The sequence below is a fragment of the Pleurodeles waltl genome, chromosome 6 (genome assembly GCF_031143425.1).
Source record: "Pleurodeles waltl isolate 20211129_DDA chromosome 6, aPleWal1.hap1.20221129, whole genome shotgun sequence".
In the NCBI taxonomy this organism is placed as follows: Eukaryota; Metazoa; Chordata; class Amphibia; order Caudata; family Salamandridae; genus Pleurodeles; species Pleurodeles waltl.
This window is the reverse complement of record NC_090445.1, coordinates 23971046-23998296: the sequence shown is the minus strand read 5'-3', so window position 1 is coordinate 23998296 and position 27251 is coordinate 23971046. Positions and strand designations below refer to the sequence as shown.

The window sequence follows — 27251 nt, the reverse complement described above, 5'->3', positions numbered from 1 at the left end:
ATAAATGTGGCCACTTCAGGCATCCGCTTCAAAACACTTTTTTGGACCTATGAAATATCAGAAGAGGACTGGACCAGCTGTCAGTAGAGGAATTATGTAGGACAGAACCTGTCCCCTCTTGTACCCAGGGCAAAGAAGTGGACTCATAGGGTCATAAGGCTGACCTCCTGTTCAAGCTGCAGGGATACAACAAGAGGCCTTTTCCTGGACATACCCAGCTGATCAGTGGCAACTGCACATGTACTGGACCCTGCTGTTGCCCTTTGCCTGCCGCCCTGTGAGCCTCCAAGCCTCTTAAGGACCTAAGGGATTCAAAAAGTGTACTCCCAAGGTGGACTGGGACGTAAAGAACAAACTCATAAGGCAAAATATTTGACAAGGATGAACCTGGATAGTGTATCAGACCCATGCTTTTTCTAAGTCAGCCTCAAGTCGTGCTTAGGTCCCAATTTACCACCACCATTGACCATCATCTGCTGCGATTTCCCATAAATCTTTTAAAATTCATGTCTGCGGTTTCCCTAATTGGATTTGTGCCATTTCGGCGGTGTTATTTTTTTTTTTTGTACTCTATTTTTCTAATTTGGTTTAGTTTTTTTTTTTATGTGTTGCATTTCAACCTATTACTGTTTTGGTAGAGCATAAATACTTTGCACCAAATTAAGCCTGTCTGCTCTGTGCCATAGCTAGTGGGTGTTGAACCCACAGTAATTTGACTTTAAGGGTTCACCCTGACAAGGGTTGTGATTATTCTTTGGAGTCAGTAATCACCAGGCCTAATTAATAATCCAATTTCTTACAGCCTGCTTCTTAAATAGGCAGAATTTAAATGTCACTGATTACAATAAAATGTGTCTTCATTATTATATCTATCTCAGCGTTCAAGTAGGAATGTAACCTTGAACTCTATGCAGTGGCGGCCAGCCCCTTTACATTAAGAGGTAATATCTTCAATAATTAAAAGAACAAGCAGCCTTTCAATTGGAAGCATGAGAAATTAACATCTAAATCTTGAGTATCTTTATATGACAACCCCAACAACCGAACGAACCTCTTCCCCAACATGATGCAAAAGAACCATAAAAAAGTAAATCAAAATAAAGACAAATAACAATATCCTCATGACTTTGGCCAGATGCATCAAGTTGTCAACTTCCGCTGGTCCCCCATTGACCAGCGAGTGCACTGGTAGATCAAGCTCACGTTACCTCTGGTCTCCTTTGCTCTTGCTTGGTACCAAAAGTGCCAGTGAAAACACAGTGCCAAACCTTTGGATTCAGTACATTCTCCTAACTAAGTAATTTACTTTCAAAAGACCACTCTTCCTCCTCAGACGTCATTTGCTCGGATTCTCAGTATTTTTCATTCTCTTCCAAGATGCCTCTATATTTGGATACTTTTGCTGGTTTCAGAGTTTCCTCTCGACTGCTGCTTCCAAAATGTCTGGGGAACAGAATGGGAAGCAACAAGATAGAAAGCTAAGGTCTTACGACCCGCATGCCCACAGTTCATATGAACCTCCAGAGAAAGGATTTTAGTGACTTTCCACAACCTTTCAGTCCTTGCATTTGAGCCGCAAACTTGATGAGATCAGTTTTGAGGCTTCTTTGTGGTAAAAGATTGTCCCGATGAAAGGGGTACGATTGCAGTTGATGGCTTTGATGGAGGAATTGAGTTTTTTCAAAGATAATTTTTTTTATGATTGATGGAGGTGGTTGAATAAAGGAAGAAGGGATCTAGGAGCTCAGGATATCCATCATTTCTCCTATAGTCAAGAATATATATATATATATGGAAAATGTCATCTAGTGTTGGGCTTGGAGTGTTACAAGTTGTTTTTCTTCAAAGAAGTCCTTTTCGAGTCACGAGATAGAGGGACTCCTCCCCTTTCGGCTCCATTGAGCATGGGCGTCGACTCCATCTTAGATTGTTTTCCCCGCAGAGGGTGAGGTAGGACTTGTGTATGTAGTAATAGTGCCCATGCAATGGAGTAAATATGTATGTACATAATGTGGTTAAAAGTGATATATTTACAAATTTAGAAATGTTCAAGACAAATTTTTCTCAACTTAAAAATGGCTTCAGGCTCCCGGGGAGGTGGGAGGGCGAATGTGAATCTGCAGCGACTAATGCCACGAACAGATGTACACTGGGTAAGTGACATTTTCCGTTCGATGGCATGTGTAGCTGCAGATACACATGCTGTGCATAGACTAGTAAGCAGTTATCTCCCCAAAAGCGGTGGCTCAGCCTGTAGGAGTTGAAGTTGTTTGAAATAAAGTCCGTAATACTGCTTGTCCTACTGTGGCTTGCTGTGTTGTTAACACATCCACGCAGTAATGCTTGGTAAATGTATGAGGCGTAGACCATGTGGCTGCCTTACAGATTTCAGTCATTGGTATGTTCCCTAGAAAGGCCATGGTAGCACCTTTCTTTCTAGTTGAGTGTGCCTTTGGTGTAATAGGCAGTTCTCTTTTTGCTTTTATATAACAGGTTTGAATACATTTAACTATCCATCTGGCAATGCCTTGTTTGGATATTGGATTCCCTGTATGAGGTTTTTGGAAAGCAACAAACAATTGTTTTGCGAATTTGTTTTGTTCTATCAATGTAGTACATTAGTGCCCTTTTGATGTCTAATGTATGTAATGCTCTCTCAGCTACAGAATCTGGTTCTGGAAAGAACACTGGGAGTTCCACTGTTTGATTTAAGTGGAACGGTGATATGACCTTAGGTCAGAATTTAGGATTTGTTCGTAGAACTACTTTATGTTTGTGTAGCTGAATAAAGGGTTCTTGTATGGTAAAGGCTTGTATTTCACTTACTCTTCTGAGAGATGTGATAGCTATTAGAAATGCTACTTTCCATGTTAAGTACTGTATCTCACATGAGTGCATGGGTTCAAAAGGTGGACCCATGAGTCGTGTTAATACAATGTTGAGGTTCCACGAAGGAACTGGTGGTGTTCTTGGTGGGATAATCCTTTTAAGACCCTCCATAAATGCTTTTATGACTGGGATTCTGAATAATGAAGTTGAGTGCGTAATTTGCAGATAAGCTGAAATTGCAGTGAGATATATTTTAATGGATGAAAAAGCTAACTTGGACTTTTGTAAGTGTAGTAGGTAGCTTACGATGTTTTTAGCAGATGCGTGTAATGGTTGAATTTGATTATTATGGCAGTAATAAACAAATCTTTTCCACTTATTTGCGTAGCAATGTCTTGTGGTTGGTTTCCTAGCTTGTTTTATGACCTCCATACATTCTTGTGTAAGGTCTAGATGTCCGAATTCTAAGATTTCAGGAGCCAAATTGCTAGATTCAGCGATGCTGGATTCAGGTGTCTGATCTGTTGTTTGTGCTGAGTTAACAGATCTGGTCTGTTTGGCAGTTTGATATGAGGCACTGCTGAGAGGTCTAGTAGTGTTGTGTACCAAGGTTGTCGTGCCCAAGTTGGTGCTTTTAGTATGAGTTTGAGTTTGTTTTGACTCAATTTGTTTACTAGATACGGAAGGAGTGGGAGAGGGGGAAAAGCGTATGCAAATATCCCTGACCAACTCATCCATAATGCATTGCCTTGAGAGTAAGCCTGTGGGCACCTGGATGCGAAGTTTTGGCATTTTGCGTTTTCTTTTGTTGCAAATAGGTCTTGGGGATGAATTTCCCATTCGTGGATCTGTTGGTGATCCCGGGAGAGATTGTCGGCTAACTGGTTTTTAATTCCGGGTATGAACTGCGCTATTAGGCGAATGTGGTTGTGAATCACCCAATGCCATATCTTTTGTGCTAAGAGACACAACTGTGTCGAGTGTGTCCCTCCCTGTTTGTTCAGATAATACATTGTTGTCATGTTGTCTGTTTTGACAAGAATGTGTTTGTGGGTTATTATAGGTTGAAATGCTTTAAACGCTAGAAATACTGCTAGTAGTTCTAAGTGATTTATATGAAGCTGTCTCTGCTGAGTGTCCCATTGTCCTTGGATGCTGTGTTGGTTGAGGTGTGCTCCCAACCCTATCATGGAAGCATCCGTTGTGATCACGTATTGAGGCACTGAGTCTTGAAAAGGCCGCCCTGTGTTTAAGTTTATACTGTTCCACCATTGAAACGAGGTGTATGTTTGGCGGTCTATCAACACTAGATCTTGAAGCTGACCCTGTGATTGTGACCATTGTGATGCTTGGCACTGTTGCAAGGGTCGCATGTGTAATCTTACGTTTGGGACAATAGCTATGCACGAGGACATCATGCCTAGTAGCTTCATCACTACTTTTACCTGGAACCTTTGTTTTGGGTGCATGGCCTGTATTATGTTTTAGAATGCCTGTACCCTTTGTGGACTTGGAGTGGCAATCCTTTTTGTTGTGTTGATTGTTGCTCCTAAGTACTGTTGTATTTGAGACAGCTGTAGGTGTGATTTGTTGTAGTTGACTGAGAAACCTAGATTGTGAAGGGTTTCTATGACATACTTTGTGTGTTGTGAACATCATTCTTGCGTATTGGTTTTTATTAACCAATCGTCTAGGTACGGGAACACATGTATTTGCTGCCTTCTGATATGGGCTGCCACTACGGCCAGGCATTTTGTAAAAACTCTTGGCGCTGTTGTTATTCCGAATGGCAACACTTTGAACTGGTAATGTACCCCTTGGATTACAAACCTTAAGTACTTTCTGTGGGAAGGATGTATAGGTATATGGAAATACGCATCCTTTAGGTCTAGTGTTGTCATGTAGTCTTGTTGTTTGAGCAATGGGATCACGTCTTGCAGTGTCACCATGTGAAAGTGATCTGATTTGATGTAAATGTTTAATGTTCTGAGATCTAGGATAGGTCTTAGAGTTTTGTCTTTTTTGGGTATGAGAAAGTACAGGGAGTAAACTCCTGTTCCTTTCTGATGAATTGGTACTGGTTCTATTGCATCTTTTTGCAACAAAACTTGGACCTCCAGTTGTAATAGATCCATGTGTTGTTTGGACATGTTGTGTGTTTTCGGTGGTACATTTGGAGGGAATTGTAGAAATTCTATGCAATAACCATGTTGGATAATGTCTAGGACCCACGTGTCTGTTGTTATTTCCTCCCAGTTTTTGTAAAAATTGGTTAGTCTCCCCCCCCCCTGGTGTTATGTGTTGGGGATTTGTGACGCTGAAGTCACTGTTTATTTTGCGGTGTTTTGGGACTCTGGAACTTCCCTCTGGTTTTAGGGAATTGTCCCCCTCTGTTTTGTCCCCGAAAACTTCCCCTCTGATATTGACTCTGGTAAGTGGGTCTTGTTTGTGAGGTTGAGGGTTCTGTACTCTGTCCCCGAAACCCCCCTCTAAATTGTGATTTACGAAATGTGCCTCTGCTCTGTGTGCTGTCCGTTAAAAGGCATATTCAGCACCGCTTGTTGAATTTCCGGCTTGAATCCTGAGGTGCGTAGCCATGCGTGTCTCCGTATGGTGACCGCTGTATTTACAGTCCTAGCAGCTGTCTCAGCTGCATCCATTGCTGACTGTATCTGATTGTTAGAGATACTCTGGCCTTCTTCCACCACTTGTTGTGCCCTCTTTTGGAACTCTTTGGGTAGGTGTTCTATGAAATATTGCATTTCGCCACAATGAGCCCTATCATATCTAGCCAGCAAGGCCTGTGAATTGGCAATGCGCCATTGGTTGGCTGCCTGTGCCGCAACTCTTTTCCCCGCTGCGTCGAACTTGTGACTTTCTTTGTCTGGTGGTGGTACATCTCCCGAGGTGTGGGAGTTCGCTCTTTTGTGAGCTGCCCCTACTACCACTGAGTCCGGTGTTAATTGCTGCGTGATGTACACAGGGTCTGTTGGTGGCGGTTTGTACTTTTTCTCCACCCTTGGAGTAATGGCCCTGCCTTTCACAGGCTCCCGAAACACTTGCTTGGAGTGTTTCAGCATTCCCGGTAACATAGGGAGACTCTGGTACTGGCTATGTGTGGACGACAGTGTATTAAACAGAAAGTCATCCTCAATGGGTTCTGCATGTAGGGTGACATTGTGAAACGCGGCTGCTCTTGACACCACTTGTGTGTAGGCAGTACTGTCCTCAGGTGGTGACGGTCTCGCTGAATAACAGTCGGGACTGTTATCTGATACAGGCGCATCATAAAGATCCCATGCGTCGGGATCATCCTGACTCATCCCTGTATGAGTTGGGGACAGCATCATTGGTGGAGTGGCTACCGGTGATGGTTGTGGTGAGCGTTGTGGAGATGGTGGCGGGGTTACTTGTTTTGCCCCACCTTTGCCTGTGGCTGCTTGTCTTTCTCTTGGAAGGCAAGTTTCCTTTTCATTCGGATTGGAGGGAGATTACTGTTCTTCCCTGTGTCCTTTTGAATGTGGAGCCTTCTTTGAGTGTAATCTGGCTCCCCTGCCTCTAGCTCCTGTGTCCTTGCATCTGTGAGGACAGGCCCTGTTCCTCGGTGTAGGAACTTGGTTTCGGCTCCGAGGCCGGATGTTTCGGTATCGAAACCTTTTCGACCGTCTTTTTGGGCTCCGAAGACACTTTTTTGCCTTTCGGTGTTCCGATCTCTCGGTGCCGACTCATTTCGGTGCCGCTCTCTCGGTGTTGAGATTGCTCTGACCCGGTGTCTCGGGGTTGAGTCTGTTCTGTGCCGGTATCTCGACCGGAGTCGAATGACTTCGACACATGCGTGCCCTTTTTTCGGGTTAAGCCATGGCCTTTTGGCGGTGGCTTCCCCTGGGCTTTAGTGAATTTTCCGTGAGTTTTGGGCAGTGACGTCTTACTCCTGGTTCTCGGCGTCTGTTCGGGACCGACCTCGTCCGAGTCCGAATCCGCGATGGAGAAGGTTTCTTCTTCCTCCAAGTGTTGTTGTCCTGCCGGCGCAGACACCATTTGTAGTCTTCTTGCTCTTCGGTCTCTTAGCGTTTTCCTCAACTGAAACGCTCGACAGGCGTCGCAGGTATCCTCTTTGTGTTCGGGAGACAAACACAAATTACAGACCAAATGCTGATCTGTGTAAGGATACTTGTTGTGGCATTCGGGGCAGAAGCGGAATGGGGTCCGTTCCATTAGCCTTGAAGACGCACAAAGTCGGGCCCGACCAGGCCCCGCCGGGGAATCGAAAACCCCGAAGGGCCACCAGAGCTCTTCAAAATTCAGTGTCGATCTGCGTTAACTAACCCGATACCGAACGCAAACAATACCGTCTAATTTTCCGAGATTTATCTACCTTTCCGAACTGAAACACGGAGCGAAGAAGAACACGTCCGAACCCGATGGTGGAAAAAAAACAATCTAAGATGGAGTCGACACCCATGCGCAATGGAGCCCGAAAGGGGAGGAGTCCCTCGATCTCGTGACTCGAAAAGGACTTCTTCGAAGAAAAACAACTTGTAACACTCCGAGCCCAACACTAGATGGCGGGACGTGCACAGCATGTGTATCTGCAGCTACACATGCCATCGAATATATATATACACACACACACACACAAATATATAAACACACACACACACGTTTGCTCCAATCCAAGCTGCTAGGGTTCAAGGTTTGGATACAATGCTGTGCAGTAATACAAAGTTTTAGCCTTTGCCAGATGTAGGTTTTAGATAGTGTTTAAGGGGGTTGTTGGCTGAGAGAAAATACCCCAGTTCACACCAGATCACCACCGATGATCTATCCTATCTGACATTGAAATATGTGAAGAGAATAGTGTCAAAAGGGTAGGGTAGATAGGTTAATTAGAGGTAAAGGGGCGGATGTGCTCAGCAAAGGACATGCAGCTGTTCTCATTCTGCTCCTGGTGATAAGTGAACATTTCACAAAGAGGAGCTCAGAGAAGAAAAGTACAATAGAAATCAGTGAACAAGAAATGGTGGTTTTGTGAATGATCACAACCCCAGCATTTGTTTTGCTAGGACCATCTGCTTTGGCAATATACAGTTGCGAGTTCAAGGGGAGAAGATGGTCCGTATTTGTGGACAAGTCTTGGCAGACTGTCTAGTCTTCCAGGATTTCCGACCAATGCATCTCTGGAAATGTGACCCAGACGAGGTCAACACTCCTTTGCTTTCCTTTACTTGCAATGCCTCAGTATTCTCCTCTGACCTTGGAACAACTCCTCCCCAATCACCCCTTACTTCTTCTCGCACATTGCTGTGATAGCTCTCCTTTTGAGGTTACCCTACATCTTTAATCCTATACCTACTACTCTGAAGTGCTCTTTCATTTTCTTCCTGTGCTGCACTCCCTTCTATTCCTCTTCCGTCTGTCTCTCTACAGAGTAACTAAGTGTTGTGAAGTCACTTGAAAGGCGATTGAGGTCCTTTATGAAAAAACAAATATTCTATACAGCTATAGTAAGGATATAGTCAACTAAGGTCCAGCATGCCAATGTTCATGCTGTTCCGTGCAAAATAAAAAAAGAAAATGCTTTTTCCCCATATTGGGTCCGAAAGGAAATTTTGCTCGTGCCTACACCCAAAACTGCTGAAAAACTATATACCAAACTCGGTATGAAAGAAGAACTTTACTTAGAAAGAATGCTGTTGTTATTTTGGTGAAACCTGGCAGGTGATGTGTTCGACTGTGCGCTGCATACCATGACTGGCAAATTCCAGGGTTATTACAGGTCTGCATTCATTCAACGAAAGCTATCCTTTAACTGTGGGTCTTGCTATATATAGAGATATATTACACACATTTATACACATATAGTAATTACAGGTGGTTTTACTTTCACTTAATTGAGGCTTCGGTTTCAACGAAGGAGTCACTGGCCACATTACTCTAAAAGGCTTGTTTTTCATACAGCAGTTAGATCACAAGTCCCACATTCTACAGGCTTCACATTTGAAAAACAAAATAAAAAAATAACAAATAAAAACCCACATGACACATGCCGCACAAATGCATTTCCAACGCGCAGATCCATTCCTCTAGTTACCTCTAACTACAGGGAGATGCGGCGCACAAGGCAGAAGAAAGCTTACAGCGATGTAAAGGCGGAAAGAGGGTAAAGAAAGAATAGCATCAGTCCATGACAAAAGGGAGATAGGAGACAGACATAAAAGAAACACAATTAAACCTTTAATAGCATTACTACGTGAGAAACACTTTTTTGTTAACCGCACATAATATTCGAACTCCGCACACCAATATCTGCCTATCATAGCCAAAAGCACTACATCAAAAGGCAGCACTTACTTGTCTGTGAGGTTGATTTTCACTGCTGAAGGAGGGGGTGTGAAGCATGACCGTGCTCCCCCACTGTTCACGGGAAGGCTGGACGGCATGGCCGGGGTGTCCAGCAGGGACTTAAACCCAGCGGCTCCAAAGGAGAAGGGTGCAGCAGGAGGGGCGGGCGCCACAGACGGTTTTGAGGCAGCTGGAGCAAAACTGAAGGAGGAGGATGCAGCACTACTGGAAACTGGGGCTCCCCTGGAAGCCTCGGAAGCAAAGGAGGCAAAGGAGGCGGGATCGGCAGGCTTTGCAAGAGCAGGAGGTGCGAATGAGAAGCCGGAAGAGGGCCCCTGAACAGCTGCAGGTTGGGTGGAAACTACAGGAATGGAGGGTGCCGAGGCTGTTGGGGAAGGGATGGTAGACGGAGAAGTAGGAGCACCGGAGGCACTTCCTGTTGCAAGAAAAATGGTGACAACAGCAAAGATTGAGAAAGGCAAAGAACTGATCTGGGCTTAGGCTACTGCTGCAAGATCTTGCCTGGCTGTGGACACGCTACTCTTTCGACTAGTAATAACTTGAAGACTCTGCTGCACCTACTACAGTCCGAAGGGCTGAATTGTGTTCTACCCGCTCTGCTCAGCCACAGTAACTCCAGCAGTTCCTTCTCCTAACAGTATCACCTTTCTCTCTTCTGCTGCAATTTCCCTCCTTGAATACCTGACTAAATTCCCACTCGCCCTCTTTTGGAGCCATTACCCTAAATCTATTTACTACTTGAGATCCTTCCATATACTCTAGCTAATACTTTAATGCCTTCAATCCAGGCCAGTTCATTCTCAAAGTCTATCTTTCAATTATATATTCTAATCGTTTTAATCAGCTCCACCTGCTGCTGTGAGCTCTCCCTCACAACTCCACCACCACGGAGCACAGTCCGCTAGTTCGTCTACCTACACCCTTTACTCCTATCACTAATGCTATGAGCCCTTCCTTCCAGCCCACCAGCTCCTTCCTTCTGTCCACCTCTGCTTTGAGTTCATCCGTCCAATCAGCCTCCTCCTCAGAGCCCATCATCCCAGCCCATATACTGGTTTAAACCATTCAACTGAGTCAATCTGTTGGTATGAGTATTTCAATCCAGTCCATCTAAAAGGTACAAGCCCACCACTTCAGTCCATCTGCTAGTAGAAGCCCTTCACCCCAGTTCACCCACTGGTATAAGCCCTTGAACCAAGGCCATCCACTGCTATGAGTGTTTCACAAGCCCAAATCTCGAAAGCCTTTATTAGAGTCCAGCTCATACCTTTGGCCCATTTCCTTAGTCCATATCCTCCAGCCATTCTCTTCAGTCTCTCAACTGCTATAAACGTTTCCCCTCCACACAGTATAACACTTTGACCCCCATACACATACCTGGTACTTTGGCCTGTCTTTCACCTTCAACAGAAAGTGTCTCTGGTGTAGTTATCAGGGATTTGACGCCTGGATTTGTGTTGATCATATAAAACGGACACAGGACACCATCAGTTGACAACATCAGTAGTACTGGGGCGGGGGGAAGCATCTTCTCATCAGCTGTAAAGTAAAGAAGGGAATGTTATTTTTTTCATTCAAAAGCAAATACTGGGTCTGAGCACTAGAGCACAGTGAATACCTGTAGGACGCTGGGTTCTGGTTGCAACACCACTACTTTGACTGGAATTCACTGGGTTCCTGCTGTCCAGGTCCCCAGTGCCAGTGTTCCTTCCCCATAACAAGACACCTGGTCACTTGATCTGCAAGTGGTCAGGCCCCTTTAGCACCTCTGCAAGTCCCTAGCAAGTGGTACCCCTGGTACCTAGGGCATAAGTACTAAAGAGGGTCCCTAAGAGCTGCACCACAACGTGTGCCACTCTAAGGGACCCAGCAGACTGCCACTGCAGGCTGCGTGACAAGGTGCTCCCAAAAGTGAAAACATGGCATGGCACACAGCCCGTGTGACATGACCCTTAAACGCTGCATTTAATATTTGTAAATCACCTCTACAGCAGGCTTTACAGCCCTAAGGCAGGGTGCATTATACGGCATGTGTGGCTATGCCTTTTTCGATTTTCAGACATAGTAAGAGTAGGGTGAAGCCATTTTAAGGACATGTGCAGGATACTGGTCACTACTAGATCCCCAGCTACACAATGGCTTCACGGAGACTAGGAATGTTTGGTATCAAAAATGTCGTATTAATAAAACCTCACTGATTTCAGTGATGGATTTCTTAGTACATGCAGCCAGAGGACACCTTAGAGGTGCCCCCTGAAAACATAAGAACTGCTGGTCAGCTCACTGGCTAGTTATAGCCAGCCTGCCACCAAAAGACGAGAATCTGACCCCCAAGGGTGAGAGCCTTTATTCTCTGGAGACCAGAAACAAAGCCTGCTCTGGCCCCTCCTAACAGGATGAGCCACAAATCTGCATTCCAAGGCAGGAGGCGTCAAAGAAGCCCACCGCCTTTGGTATGCAGAAATGGCTCTCCTCAGAGGAGGATGCCGACCTCACCACCCCAGAGCCCATCTGGCACCTGGGCAAGTGGGATAACTAGCTATACAGGAGGCTTGTTTTTCCCAGGCTGGACATACCCCTAAGGTGAACAGCCTCAGGTGGACACAGCCTAGGAAATTCTGCCATCTTGTGTGTGGTGGAATTTAGGAACTCTGGACAGGCTGATGTCCTCTCCCTACAGGAAGTGGTCATCCAGGGGGTGTAGTGACCCCAAGGTTAAGTAGCCCATTGGCTATTACCCTTTACACCTCCAAATAGAGTATTTAGGGGACCCCAATACCAGGATGTTAGATCTTCGCTGGACACAAAAGAAGGAGAGGACAAGAAGCCTGCTGTATCCCAAAACTGGCTTGGCGGTCCACCCTGCTCCAAGAAACTGGGAGAGCTGCCAGTGCTTTGCAAAATAGCCAAGAAAAACTCCCTTGGAACAGAAGAGCTGCTGCCCTGCATCTGCAGGTAACCCAGGAAAGACCCCTCATAAACCAGACACCGGATATCACCATTGCACCCGAGCTGTAGTGGGCCAACGGTGTCAAATGGGTCCCCAGGCCCTCCAGAGACGAAGCTCACCTTGAATTTGCACACTGTGGACTTCACGACAGCATCTGCAGCCTCTTTCTACAGACCCCTCTGGAATCGCGAGTGACCAGGACACAGAAACCCCAACACCTCAGGACCAAGGGTGTCCCCATGTCTCCCAGCCTCATGAGACCTAAGCTCACACCTGCAGACTGTTTCCTTCGAGCCCCAGTATAACCGCGAGTAACCCCAGCACTGGACCAGATGCCAGAAGACACCGCTGCATCCGAGCCCCACAGCCCGAGGAGAAGTGGACCAACAGTGTTCCCACGTGACCAAGGACATTACGGGTCGAGCCCCCCTGTGGAATCCCCCGGACTGATCTTCCAGTCCCAGCTTGCAGCAACCTCCCAACCAGACCGTTTCCCATAAACGTGAATGGGACACCCAATGCCATAACACACCTACACACCCCAGAGCTTTATGTGGTGACCTGTTGGTGTGGCCGTGGACCCTGCCCCATACTCACCTTAAGTCCTGGAGAACAGTCTTGTAAGTTGCTGTGAAGTGTTCGAATGCAGTACGTTTTTTCCCTCCATTGAATAACATTACAGCACAAAGAAATTGCAGTCATTTTTTTAAAATTCTAAAAATCTATATCTCGAGAAGTACTCACCTGATTTCAGTGATCTTGGTATCTTTATTCTATATAAAAGTACATGTCGTTTTTATAAATTGGTGTTGGATTTCTTTATTGAGTGTGGGTCTCACTTACTGTATGAGTGTGCCCCTTCATGCTTAGCACTACCCTCGGATATGCCTGACTGCTCTACCACAAAAGAGAGCATTTGAGAGGTCATTTGTGCCTCCGATACCTCTGGAGTTTACCTGGACTCCTTGCACAGTGTACATCATGTTGGTCCACTAGATAAAGAGCCAGCTTCCTACTGTAACCGGCAAGGACAATACGAAACTCCACAAGCTAAGGAGTTTTTTCAGATCACAAGGTGGCAAAATGATACAAAAAATATTCTGAAATAAAAAGTTGATAGTTTGTAACTACCCCATACCAATATGTGTATAAAAGAAAGCCATAACCTGCTTGGAAACACTTAACAAGTAAAACGAACTGTCAAATACCCATCTTTAATTTAAAAAAGGCCAATGATTTGTGCGTGCACACTCAAACATAAGACCTTGTTTGAAGAGCTTGCCAGAAGGGGAAAAGAGCACAGCCTCCATGTTCACTCAATATTTTGCTCTGTCTGGGGGCTTAATGTGCAGGGGATGGACGTCCTCATGGTCTCTCAATCTTGGTTATTCAATCTTATCCTCTGTCCAGGGGCTAACAGGGAGGTGAGGGGAGTGAAGTCTCCACGCAAACTCATTGTTAGGCTATCTCTCTACTTGGGAGGAGACATCTTGAAGTGTTAAGAGTAATCAGTCTCCATGTTCTCTGTGCTAAGCCTCTCCTTGGGGTGGTTAAGTCTTCAGGTGATGATAGAATCTTTCTGGAAGGTTAATCTCGAAGAGAGAGCTCGGAGTCTCTACCCTAAGTATTAGTATCCTTAGACTGACTTTGCAAAATAATGAAGGTACCTCAACTGCCGTGCTCTCTCAGACCCTAGTCTCTAGAGACAATATGCAATACTAGTCAAAATAACAATAATACTACCAGGAGGTGAGAGTGCAGCTCCATTTCCAGTTCGCTCCTGGTCACTTACTGTGGAGCTCATGTCTAGGTGAGCATGGGATGTTCAACCTTATACTTGTTGTCTTGCTTTAAGGAAATCTCTTAGTGCTTATCCAGGTATTCTGTGTGAACTGAGGAGAAGAGGTCAGAGGCTTGCAGAGGAGCAGAATGTAAAACGTACAACCTCCAGAGTCCCGGCAACCTCCCACACCAATAGCTTGCCGTCTACCAAGACCTACAAAGTGGGATCCCTTGCTGGCTGGTGAAATCGAGAGCCACGCCGACTGGCAGGGTGTCATCGCTGTTCTCAGTGACCGGCAGTTCTGCACGACTGGCATCTTCCAACACCCACAGCTCCCAGTTAGCCTGAAAAAGAAAAGCTGGTATCAATACTAAGATGGGCAAGAGGTACAGAAGGAAGGATAACATGCTACTCTGTAGCTGACAACTTCCTTTATTCAAGGCAGATATGGTGCTCCTCATCTAAATGAACATGTAGGGCATGAATAACAACACATAAGCATGTCATCTTTCCCCCTGACACAAGCCCACCCTGCACACATCTCCTTCTACCATGTCAGTTCACTGTGGAAAACGAGAACTTGGTACATTTTGTTCAATTACAGGGCAACATGATGTAACTTTATCACCTCTGACATGCTCAAAATTCATGCTCTAAATGGACTCCATCACCTACGAGCATAGGCATTTGCAGTGTAGGCTAAACCATAAGACACTAAGGGGGTCATTACGAGTCTGGCGGTCACTATACCGCCAAACTCGCGGATGCTGGTCCGGCCGCTGCCAATGCGGCAGTTTGAGGGCCACAGTACAACCCTGGTGGTCAGGCCACTGTGGAAGCGCCAGCTCCGCCAGGATCGGAGATCCGACGGTCTGGAGGTTGAGGCAGTCCTAATCCCCAGGGAAGCGCTGCAAGCAGCCCTGCCCTAGGGATTAGGATCCCCTTCTCTGCCAGCGGTTTCATGGCGGTACCACTGCCTTGAAAATGCTGGCAAAGAACGGGTGCACGGGGGACCCTGCACAGCCCATGCACTTGGCATGGGCAGTGTAAGGGGCCCCGCTGGCCAGCACCATCGCAATGTTCACTTGTGCCTTGCTGACAGTGAACATTGTGAGGGTGCTGGTGCATCCTGCAGGCTACAGCATAGCAGCCGCCTTGATTACGAGCCAGAGACAATGCTGTACCCTGTTTCTCACTAGGCCAGCGGGCGGAAAATTAGGTTTCCGCCAGCTGACCTTGCGGGAAACTCTTATTAACTCTGGCAGGGAGGACTCCACATAGGCGGCGGCCACCCTGTCGGGAGTTTGATGGTCAGAGTTTCCCATCCACCAAACTCAAAATCGGTCCCTAAGGATCTGATGTAGAACTTGGTGGATAGAATAAAGAAACAAATCAGATATCCTGTCTGCCGTATTATGATCCCCATAGCACACAATTGAATCATAATACGGCAGACGGGATATCCGTCATGTTTGTGACAGAGTATTCCCCTCCACCAAGTTCTAAATCGGGCCCTAAGGTACGCTTATCCTCTTTATCAGTACCTCTATAACACTACCCTCTGGCATTTCTCTGGCAGCTTGCAAGTTCTCGCATGTTATAGCCTAAGTCTGGGGGTGGGAGAGGGATGCCAGATAAACAGGGAAATCTATGCGACTGACAGCGGCTTAATGAGGGAACGCCGCCCCAGCAGATGCTCTCTGCAATTTCAATCTTGCCCAACAGACCTGAATTTACCACCAGTTTGATTTACCCTTTTATCAACTCCGCAAGGAGCAAATCACAGAAGACAAAACCCGGCATTCAAGGGTTGTATAATTACTACGTGCTCAACAATGAGTAACCTTAACAGGAAATGACTAGCAACAGACAAATCCTGGCAACCTAAAGAATGCACACTCCTGCCATACTTCAAAATGAGTGGACCTCCCACATCCAAAGCAAGGGGCGATTATAAGCAAATACGTCCTGGCACGATGACGGATGCAAAATTAGAGTGTACCTAGCTATACAAGAACGCAGTAAGGGCAGATTCTTAGCGGACAACTCCAGGCTTCTTTGAGGGTTGCACAACTACTGAGTGCTCAGATATTGTAAAAGCTCAACAAAACAATCACTGCTACCAACTGTGATGAAGGGCTGCCACTGTATATAGAAAGCACATCATTTGCACAAGGGACAAAGCTCCAATTCAAAAACTGTACAGACAAGGGGATCCTCAACTATTATTTCTCAGGAGGGGCTGCGAGGTCCAGCATGGTAATTCCCACATACCAGTGGATAAACACTTTCCCTCTACCTGCCAGGGATTAATCTTAGTAGTGATGGCTGCAGGTACGGCTTCTCACCTCGTCAGCAATGTAAGTGAATATAAGACCGTTAATTCCACTAGCTGAAATAGACAGGTGAGCATTCCTCATTTGAGTCTGGGACAGAAACAAATGAGGAGCCATCCACATCAATGTTCACTTGCACACATTCTTCAACTAGGAGAAACTATGTCAATATACACCTGTAGAGATACTTGGACAAGAAGTACCAAAGTCAACGCTTACTTGCACACATTCTCTGAACATCCCTGAAGCCTTAAAACTCTGTATGGATCCTCTGTGTGTCACAAGCCGTGATTCCATGTTGGCTAAGCTATGGTTTATAAAGTTAAGCACACACCTTCTGTTCCACAGGGTGCAACTGCTAGAAGAGAAATCTGTGGCCTATAAAGATGTGAATGTATCCTCATCCCCACAAGGTGCGATTACCAGCAGTCTAATTTGTGATCTATCAATACGAGTATTTTATAAAAGAATTCGGCTACTCTGATCTATTTACTCCATTGATCGTATTAAGTGACATGTAAACGTGGTGTTCGCAGAGGCCACAGCTAGGGTTTACACTTCTGGCCGGAGAAGCAGGGAGTTCAGCTGTTTCCAGTGGCAATGGCAACAGCCAGAGTTAAAGTGCCCCAATCCTGCAAGTCAACCGTCTGAGCATCATCTCTCATTGACAGTCACAATATAAATTTTAGTATATTTTAAAAAGGCGTAAGCATATTCTAAAGACCAGTCTAGAGCACTCAACATCGAGCACTATGCGAAGAAATTGGCAATCTTAACAGAATCAATTATAGAAAGCAGTAAACTCTTGTTACTGCCTTGTGAGATTGGAGGATGTCCGGTGACTTCTTTACAGTCTCAGGCACTTCTTTATTGGCCTGTAAAGGCCTCCCTACACTCGTGCACTTGTATCTGACAATGTTGCTTCATTACCTAAACTATGCATGCACACCAAAGAAGTGAAGTGCTCACAACACAGCTGTGAGGAAGTCAGAGTATGCAGTAGAAGTCTGGTTACCTGGTCTCCCTGCCGGGCGATTACACTGACTTCGATAGAAGATGCAGAGGCTCCCAGTATGATATCCCTGCAAAATAAAATTAGACAGGCAGTGAGGGTGTAGTGTTAATAGCAGAGGTAAGATGCTCTTTGTGCTGCAGTTCAGTGCAGGTGTTCAGCTGCCGCCCGCAGCGTACTCACCAGTCCTCAACATAGTTCATGAAGTAATGGTGCTCCCTCTCAGTGCAGCTACCATAGCACGGCTCTGTAAAATTTAGGAACCTCTCACCACGCTTGTCATCTTTCTTCTGCAGAGTGGACATGAAACAAGAGTTCAGTCAGGCTATTAAACACATACAACAGATTTTCTTCACCCTTAAAAGGTCTGCCCATGTAAAACAGAGCTCTGGTTTCTAACCTCGATCACCAAACCCCTTGAATCTCCGCCGAAACATTAGGATCACTAACCAGCCTATGCATTCACAAAAACCTCAAGTTGCCAGTGACCATCATACTTTCAAAAATACCCCAAGTTACTCCAACTCCTCTTTCTTTCAGAGGAATCCCGGTTAAATAGGCTCTTTGGCTTCCCAAAGATCTTGAGTTACCCAAAACTATTTCATATTTGCTAAGAATAACAGTTGAGCCAGACCCTTCTGCTTCCACTGATTTACAGTTTCTCTAACCCTATGTTGTTTCTTAAGACTGGCAGTTAAAATAGACCCTTATGTAGCCCCAAAGTTCACAAGTGACTCTAATCCTTTCCTGTTTCCCTAAATATCACAGTTAAAGTAGACCCAAGTGTCTGTGAAGATCTCTAGTTATCCCCGGATATTTGTCTCCTCAAACAGCTCCAGTTAAACTAAGCCTTTCTACCACCACAAAGATCTGCTACCTCTGACCATTTTCTCTTCTCAACCCTAACACATTCTACCCAAAGATCTCCAGCTACCCCCAGACCGGCCAGTCTCTCTAAAGGATCGTGTTACCGTCAGATGCTTCTGTCACCCCACAGTCCACCAATTAACGTGTATCTTTTTTTCCCATCTTCACAAGAATTAGGTAACACACAATAATGAGCTCTCCTCAAATATCCCGCTTTCCACAGCATGTAATTTCCTTAAAAAGATTTCTCACATTATCATGTCCATAAATGCTTATCTGCCACGCCCTGTAAATTCTCAGAGTTTTACATCACCCCAAATCTAGCATGCACCTTGCACTACCTACTAGTGCTAGGGATCCAAACTTCCTTACAGGCCTGTCTCTCGCGCAGCCTCGCCTGAGCCCAGCCTTGCCAGAGCCCGACCCTCACCTGGCCCGCCAGTGCCAGACCCCCACCTGGGCCGCCAGAGCCAGACCCCCACCTGGGCCGCCAGAGCCAGACCCCCACCTGGGCCGCCAGAGCCAGACCCCCACCTGGGCCGCCAGAGCCAGACCCCCACCTGGGCCGCCAGAGCCAGACCCCCACCTGGGCCGCCAGAGCCAGACCCCCACCTGGGCCGCCAGAGCCAGACCCCCACCTGGGCCGCCAGAGCCAGACCCCCACCTGGGCCGCCAGGGCCAGACCCCCACCTGGGCCGCCAGGGCCAGACCCTCACCTGGGCCGCCAGGGCCAGACCCCCACCTGGGCCGCCAGGGCCAGACCCCCACCTGGGCCGCCAGGGCCAGACCCTCACCTGGGCCGCCAGGGCCAGACCCTCACCTGGGCCGCCAGGGCCAGACCATCACCTGGGCCGCCAGTGCCCGACCCCCACCTGGGCCGCCAGTGCCCGACCCCCACCTGGGCCGCCAGTGCCCGACCCCCACCTGGGCCGCCAGTGCCCGACCCCCACCTGGGCCGCCAGTGCCCGACCCCCACCTGGGCCGCCAGAGCCCGACCCCCACCTGGGCCGCCAGAGCCCGACCCCCACCTGGGCCGCCAGAGCCCGACCCCCACCTGGGCCGCCAGAGCCCGACCCCCACCTGGGCCGCCAGAGCCCGACCCCCACCTGGGCCGCCAGTGCCCGACCCCCACCTGGGCCGCCAGTGCCCGACCCTCACCTGGGCCGCCAGTGCCCGACCCTCACCTGGGCCGCCAGTTCCCGACCCTCACCTGGGCCGCCAGTGCCCGACCCCCACCTGGGCCGCCAGTGCCCGACCCCCACCTGGGCCGCCAGTGCCCGACCCCCACCTGGGCCGCCAGTGCCCGACCCCCACCTGGGCCGCCAGTGCCCGACCCCCACCTGGGCCGCCAGTGCCCGACCCCCACCTGGGCCGCCAGAGCCCGACCCCCACCTGGGCCGCCAGAGCCCGACCCCCACCTGGGCCGCCAGAGCCCGACCCCCACCTGGGCCGCCAGAGCCCGACCCCCACCTGGGCCGCCAGTGCCCGACCCCCACCTGGGCCGCCAGTGCCCGACCCTCACCTGGGCCGCCAGTGCCCGACCCTCACCTGGGCCGCCAGTGCCCGACCCTCACCTGGGCCGCCAGTGCCCGACCCCCACCTGGGCCGCCAGTGCCCGACCCCCACCTGGGCCGCCAGAGCCAGACCCTCACCTGGGCTGCCAGTGCCCGACCCTCACCTGGGCCGCCAGTGCCCGACCCTCACCTGGGCCGCCAGTGCCCGACCCTCACCTGGGTCGCCAGTTCCCGACCCCCACCTGGGCCGCCAGAGCCAGACTCCCACCTGGGCCGCCAATGCCAGACTCCCACCTGGGCTGCCAATGCCAGACCCTCACCTGGGCCACCATTGTTAAACAATTCAAAATCATAGTCAGCCTACCAAGCTTGGCACATGCTTTCAGATTCAGAAAGTAAGAGGTTTCTCAATCATTCATTACAGAAGGGGCGTAGTACTGCCATACCATCACTTGCTGATATATTGTGACCCTTAGATAGGGAGTTTCTCTTTCAGAGGGTTTGAAAAGAAAGGGCTTTCAAAAACTAAATGATAAACCACGGTTAGAAAGCCTTCTAGGTAAAATCTGTGGGGGCAGAGCACCCTCCGAATACCTGGAAGAGTGTACAGACATAAGGCAGCCTAAAGTCCATCGACACGTAACCGGGTTCGACATAGCACTCAAGACCTACCCCAAAAAAAGAAACTGTACAAAATGTATACAATTCACAAACGAGGACCAATGGTTTCAGGTTACCTTCTTTTTTCATTTCCTTAGTTATTACCGCAGAGCTAATCATGCCAACACAACAGTATTGCATTAAATTTAGGACCAACCTTATTTTACCCACATTTTCACTTAGAAAAAGAACCCAGCCCTTGCTAAATGCTCATTCAGAGGCCAAACACATAACTGTGGAAATTTCGAGCTGATTGCAATCTAATTATTACAAAGAGACTCCTCACTTTGGGAAAGGAGACCCGATTGTCCAGAACAACCTGAACATTAGGGAAAGTGTTTCTGGATCCAAAGTACTATATCAGTACAACACCAACTAACTATTTACTGAGTCACAACTATAGAAATAGTGATTCAATAACTTTGCTTAAAGATCATAAAATAACCCAATATATTTATAAGGTTGGAGTCTACCTCATCGGATTCATGGTCACCTTCACTCACTCTCCATCCCCAGATGACCCTTGCTACCCAACACATTGCCCTTGTCCTTTCACAGATTGCCAGCTGCTCGCCAAGTACTTGTGCTACAGTACATTCAGTTTCTGTATTGACAGGGCATGAATCCATCAAATTCGAAATGTCTCAAGAGTGTTAACTACTGTCAGCATCCTTTGGAGGAGTAAATATTGTAGTTATAGGGACATAAGTTTGCCTTCATGGGCACTCACATATGGATCGCAGAACAGTGGCAACAAAACAGACTGGAATGTTTGGGATTTACTACCACACTCACCTACAGCTACAGATGGTACTGCACATTACTGGTTATTATGCTTTATAAATAAAAGCAAACACTGTTAAAAGAACATGAAATCAACCAGTGCTGCATGCCTGCCAAAACGGTGGTTAAAAAGCAGGAATTTCACAAGACAGTTTCTAATTGGGATGGGGGGTTAAGAGGGGAAGACTGGCTAGAATACCAAAAGGTGCATGTTAGGATGAAACTTCAAACTCCACACATACCGGTAGTAAAACCATCACCAGCTGAGGAGAAGTCTCCAAAGAGCCATCGGCAGCAGCATACACCACAGAGAAGACATAGGTGCCAATCCACAGCACATCAAGGACTGAAAGAGAGACGGGTATGTTGGAATTAGCACAGGTCACACACAAAAACATGCAGCAGCGATGGCACGTGGCGGCAGGGCGTTAATTTCTACAAGCGTTCTTCCCAGAGATAACAGGGTCTCACAATTACAACTCTCAACACATTAAGCAGATCACTATAATTACAGAAAGCGGTTAAGCACTAATTACTGACATTATCCAAAGCAACCAAGCATAACTAACATTACAGCAAAAACCACTGCACTGTAATTATAGAACTTGCTCCAAGCAGAACCTGTGCAACAGTAAAAGCAACAGGGAGTGAGCTAAAAGAGTGCTTCCCAAACTTATTTAGAACGACAAAATTGATAGACCCACCTAGTTTTATTGGACGATGGACAATGATTTAATGCAACTATTTTTTATGTAGTTAAAGAACGGTGTGTTAGCGCACTGCCAGTTACAGACAGCACATTCGTCATTGAAATGTCCACAAAATTTGCACAGACATTCAGTTTTAGAGATAAAACTATACTTCACAGAAATGATGATGTGAGGGAACTGGGTTTCAGTAAATATTTATAAGCTGTATATCACAACATAAAGTGCCTTGATTTGTTTTGATCTTATGAAACTCTGTTTCCATCACACTTTAAAATTACAAAAAAAGTTCTTACTTTTCGGTTTCCTAACTGCTGAATGTGTACAGTTTACATTTCACCTTACTTTTCTTTCTCTGACTGCTAAGTGTGAGGAATTTGTAACCATCAATAATTTTGTTAAAAAACATAAGCTGCAATTTGTCATTTGACTTCTACATTTGAAGAGCAGCAAATGTGACAACATAAATACTTGAAAGGCATCTTTATTCATTGCTTGGACTTTTGTGGCCCAGCTAAAATTGTCTGACGACCCACAGTTTGGGAGACACTAAGCTAGAAGTCCTTCAGTGGAGTGTTCAGTCATCCACCCTTAAAATGAGCATTGTCTGCTCAAGTCTGGTATAACCAATGTTCTGTGGCTGAGGTCAACTATAGGAGTTTGCCACAAACCTACACAAGGAGGTTGTGAATAACAATAAAAAAAGTCACCTGAAATCTTCCACAAAACAGTAGTACTGGATTATTTGAGTATATAAGAAGGGAACAGCACACAATGAAGGCAATATGACCTAATCCTCTTCTATGACAGGCCGGAATTCCTTTTCTAGGTTTCCCAAGGAATTATTTGAGAGACATGCGACAAACATCTTTTCCCCAGTGTCTAACTTCCTATGTCTGCCATGATTTTTATCAAACTGCAAAGCACCAAGAATTTGTAGAGTTGTGTCAAGATGTGAGTCAGGTCAGTGTGTCACAGGAACTCAAACTGAATCTAAAATATGAGACCCAACAAGGTCAACGTACTTCTGGGGCCTCTCTTGTGTTCTTGTTCAGCGGGGGCACGGCCTAGCAGTTTGGCCGTTAAGAAGGTCCATCAGTGGTATACAGGTGGTCTTTTACATGATGGTAAAGAAAGGTTTCTAAAAAACTGCAGACAGAATGCAATACAGTAAAATTTACAGCATTTAGAATGAATTTGAACGTTTTTATCGAGCACTCTTTTTAGCTATGTACACCATGTGAGTATGCCTGCTGGCAGGTTATCTGAGACTTTGGTTCGGATCTTGCTGTGTCAAACTCAAACTAATGCTCATTCAGGAGGTTTAATGTGGCTAAAACACATTTGCCGTTACTTGTGTTCCCACTCAGAGGAGCCATGGCTGCCCCTTTTTGTGCCAGGGGTTGATGGGTTTCCAGAGATTAGTCCCTTTCTGCAGAAGCACAGATAAACTTAAAACTGATGGAACTGAATACTTCCTAGATTAATGGTTGGTGGTTGAGACCGACAGGAGCATTTCCATTAATCAATTATCGGCTTCTACAACTGCACAACTCCTCCAGAATCTGGAAGCATGTTTAGTGCAACAGCAAACAAACACTATGTTTTACAGAAGACACACAATTATGGGGCACTCCACTCCTTACAGTCCCAAAATAAGTGATACACCATAGATGTATTGTAAGGAAATGCCTCCTTGGCATGGTTACCCCCTGACTTTTTGCCTTTGCTGATGCTAAGTTTTGATTTGAAAGTGTGCTGGGACCCTGCTAAACAGGCCCCAGCACCAGTGTTCTTTCCCTAACCTGTACTTTTGTTTCCACAATTGGCACACCCTGGCATCCAGGTAAGTCCCTTGTAACTGGTACCCCTGGTACCAAGGGCCCTGATGCCAGGGAAGGTCTCTAAGGGATGCAGCATGTCTTATGCCACCCTGGGGACCCCTCACTCAGCACAGACACACTGCTTGCCAGCTTGTGTGCTAGTGAGGACAAAACGACTAAGTCGACATGGCACTCCCCTCAGGGTGCCATATCAACCTCACACTGCCTATGCAGTATAGATAAGTCACACCTCTAGCAGGCCTTACAGCCCTAAGGTAGGGTGCACTATACCATAGGTGAAGGCATCAGTGCATGAGCACTATGCCCCTACAATGTCTAAGGTTTTGCTTAGACACTAAGTGCAGGGTAGCCATAAGAGTATATGGTCTGGGAGCCTGTCATGCACGAACTCCACAGCACCATAATGGCTACACTGAAAACTGTGAAGTTTGGTATCAAACTTCTCAGCACAATAAATGCACACTGATGCCAGTGTACATTTTATTGTAACATACACCCCAGAGGGCACCTTAGAGGTGCCCCCTGAAACCTTAACCGACTATCCGTGTAGGCTGACTAGTTCTAGCAGCCTGCCACACACCAGACATGTTGGTGGCCACATGGGGAGAGTGCCTTTGTCACTCTGCGGCTAGTAACAAAGCCTGTACTGGGTGGAGGTGCTTCACACCTCCCCCTGCAGGAACTGTAACACCTGGCGGTGAGCCTCAAAGGCTCACCCCCTTAGTTACAGCACCACAGGGCACTCCAGCTAGTGGAGTTGCCCGCCCCCTCCGGCCACGGCCCCACTTTTGGCGGCAAGGCCGGAGGAGATAATGAGAAAAACCAGGAGGAGTCACTGGCCAGTCAGGACAGCCCCTAAGGTGTCCTGAGCGGAGGTGACTCGGACTTTTAGAAATCCTCCATCTTGCAGATGGAGGATTCCCCCAATAGGGACAGGAATGTGCCCCCCTCCCCTTGGGAGAAGGCACAAAGAGGGTGTACCCACCCTCTGGGCTAGTAGCCATTGGCTACTAACCCCCCAGACCTAAACACGCCCTTAAATGTAGTATTTAAGGGCTCCCCAGAACCTAGGAAATCAGATTCCTGCAACCTAAGAAGAAGAGGACTGCTAAGCTGAAAAACCCTGCAGAGAAGACGGAGACACCAACTGCTTTGGCCCCAGCTCTGCCGGCCTGTCTCCCTCCTTCTAAAGACACTGCTCCAGCGACGCTTTCCCCAGGGACCAGCGACCTCTGAATCCTCAGAGGACTGCCCTGCTCTAGAAGGATCAAGAACTCCTGAGGACAGCGGCCCTGTTCACCAAAGACTGCAACTTTGAAACAAAGCAGCAACTTTGAAACAACTTGCGTTTCCCGCCGGAAGCTTGAGACTTGCTACTCTGCACCCGACGCCCCCGGCTCGACTTGTGGAGAACAATCACTTCAGGGAGGACTCCCCGGCGACTGCGAGACCGTGAGTAGCCAGAGTAGCCCCCCCTGAGCCCCCACAGCGACGCCTGCAGAGGGAATCCTGAGGCTCCCCCTGACCGCGACTGCCTGCTCCTCAGATCCCGACGCCTGGTAAAGACTCTGCACCCGCAGCCCCCAGGACCTGAAGGATCCGAACTCCAGTGCAGGAGTGACCCCCAAGAGGCCCTCTCCCTTGCCCAGGTGGTGGCTACCCCGAGGAGCCCCCCCTTGCCTGCCTGCATCGCTGAAGAGACCCCTTGGTCTCCCATTGATTTCAATTACAAACCTGATGCTTGTTTGCACACTGCACCTGGCCGCCCCCGCGCTGCTGAGGGTGTACTTTCTGTGTGGACTTGTGTCCCCCCCGGTGCCCTATAAAACCCCCCTGGTCTGCCCTCCGAAGACGCGGGTACTTACCTGCTGGCAGACTGGAACCGGGGCACCCCCTTCTCCATTGAAGCCTATGCGTTTTGGGCACCACTTTGACCTCTGCACCTGACCGACCCTGAGCTGCTGGTGTGGTAACTTTGGGGTTGCTCTGAACCCCTAACGGTGGGCTACCTTGGACCCAAACTTGAACCCCGTAGGTGGTTTACTTACCTGCAGAAACTAACAAACTCTTACTCCCCCTAGGAACTGTTGAAAATTGCACTGTCTAGTTTTAAAATAGCTATATGTGATTTATGTGAAAAGTGTATATGCTATTTTGCTAATTCAAAGTTCCTAAAGTACCTACCTGCAATACCTTTCATTTGAAGTATTACATGTAAATCTTGAACCTGTGGTTCTTAAAATAAACTAAGAAAATATATTTTTCTATACAAAAACCTATTGGCCTGGAATTGTCTGAGTGTGTGTTCCCCATTTATTGCTTGTGTATGTACAACAAATGCTTAACACTACTCCTTTGATAAGCCTACTGCTCGACCACACTACCACAAAATAGAGCATTAGTATTATCTCTTTTTGCCACTATCTTACCTCTAAGGGGAACCCTTGGACTCTGTGCATACTATTCCTTACTTTGAAATAGTGCATACAGAGCCAACTTCCTACATGTATCCATTGCACAGCTGCTTCACTAGTGGAAGGCACAATACACTAAACTGAAATTGGAAGAAGCAACAGGCTCATTACAAATAAGCTGTACCTTTGACTGAATTTTCAGAGTCATAAAACGGTGGACAAGGAATAACTTTCTTCTCCTGTAGATTCTAGAAAATAGAAACAAGAGGATCAAGTTATAACATGTGGTTGGCCGTTCATGTTGAGATCTCCAGAGCAAAAATCTAAACACAGTATATCAGAAATGAGATTTGATTTTAGGTTTAAGATCTGCAGCCGGTTCTGCAGGAGGTTTGGATAGAGATTCAGGGCTGGCACAGCTTTTTGTCTGTCTTACGCATGCAATATGATGGGACGAAGTCCTCTCAGGCATCTTACTTTCACACCAACCCAGCAGGCCATTACATATTAACTGCAGCTGCAAAGTCTTGGTCATTGTTAATCTAAAGCATATTACCCTCTCATTCATTACACACTGCTGATCAAACCATCAATCATTGAGGCTACTACTGGTACCAGAACTGGGGGTCTGAGTTTTCTCATGAAAGGTAAGAAAATGTGCAGCTGAAAAGCACTTCAGAGCCAGTTTCTTGTAAAGATAGGCTAAACTTTAAGGACAATTCCAAAACCGGGTGCTCTACAACAGCCATTTGATCAGCCAAAGTATAGCAGAGGATTACAGGCAATTTGCAAAACCATGGACAAAGACTACTGTCGGCTAATCAGCACCACCACTGGTTTATGAGCAGGGTCAGACTCTCTACCAGTTAACCACAGTCAGCTTGTGTAACACAAAATTTGTGGACAGTTAGATATTTCCACTAATTTACCACCATTAGCTTACCGGCAGGTACTGCACCACTGTGCCATTCTGCTTCCCAACAGCCAGTTGCTTTCCTTTGGGGCTCCAACAAACTGTAAATCAATAAATAAATAAAAATAAACTGTTAAATGATGCCTCAGTCATCGCTACAGTCAATGCCATCAGCAGCTGACAGTTGCTGAGTTGTGTAACTCGGCAACGTGGAAACAGTGCCGGGCAAGAACTGATACAAGCAGCTGCATGAACATTCTTTACAGAAGTCCTGCA

The 27251-nt window shown here is 47.1% G+C and overlaps 1 protein-coding gene across 2 annotated transcripts in view; it reads right to left on the bottom strand.

Annotated features, from left to right (window-relative positions):
• The window catches only part of NUP214 (nucleoporin 214), a 387516-nt gene that overhangs the window by 350167 nt on the left and 10098 nt on the right, over positions 1 to 27251 (bottom strand). For both annotated transcript variants that reach the window (XM_069237075.1, XM_069237076.1), the window contains exons 5-12: positions 27006 to 27076; positions 26247 to 26310; positions 21340 to 21443; positions 17457 to 17563; positions 17277 to 17343; positions 14143 to 14269; positions 10570 to 10731; positions 9181 to 9607 (exon numbers count right to left, since the gene is read on the bottom strand). In XM_069237075.1, the coding sequence (XP_069093176.1) occupies positions 9181 to 9607; positions 10570 to 10731; positions 14143 to 14269; positions 17277 to 17343; positions 17457 to 17563; positions 21340 to 21443; positions 26247 to 26310; positions 27006 to 27076 (1129 nt within the window). The remainder of the gene's footprint in view (positions 1 to 9180; positions 9608 to 10569; positions 10732 to 14142; positions 14270 to 17276; positions 17344 to 17456; positions 17564 to 21339; positions 21444 to 26246; positions 26311 to 27005; positions 27077 to 27251) is intronic.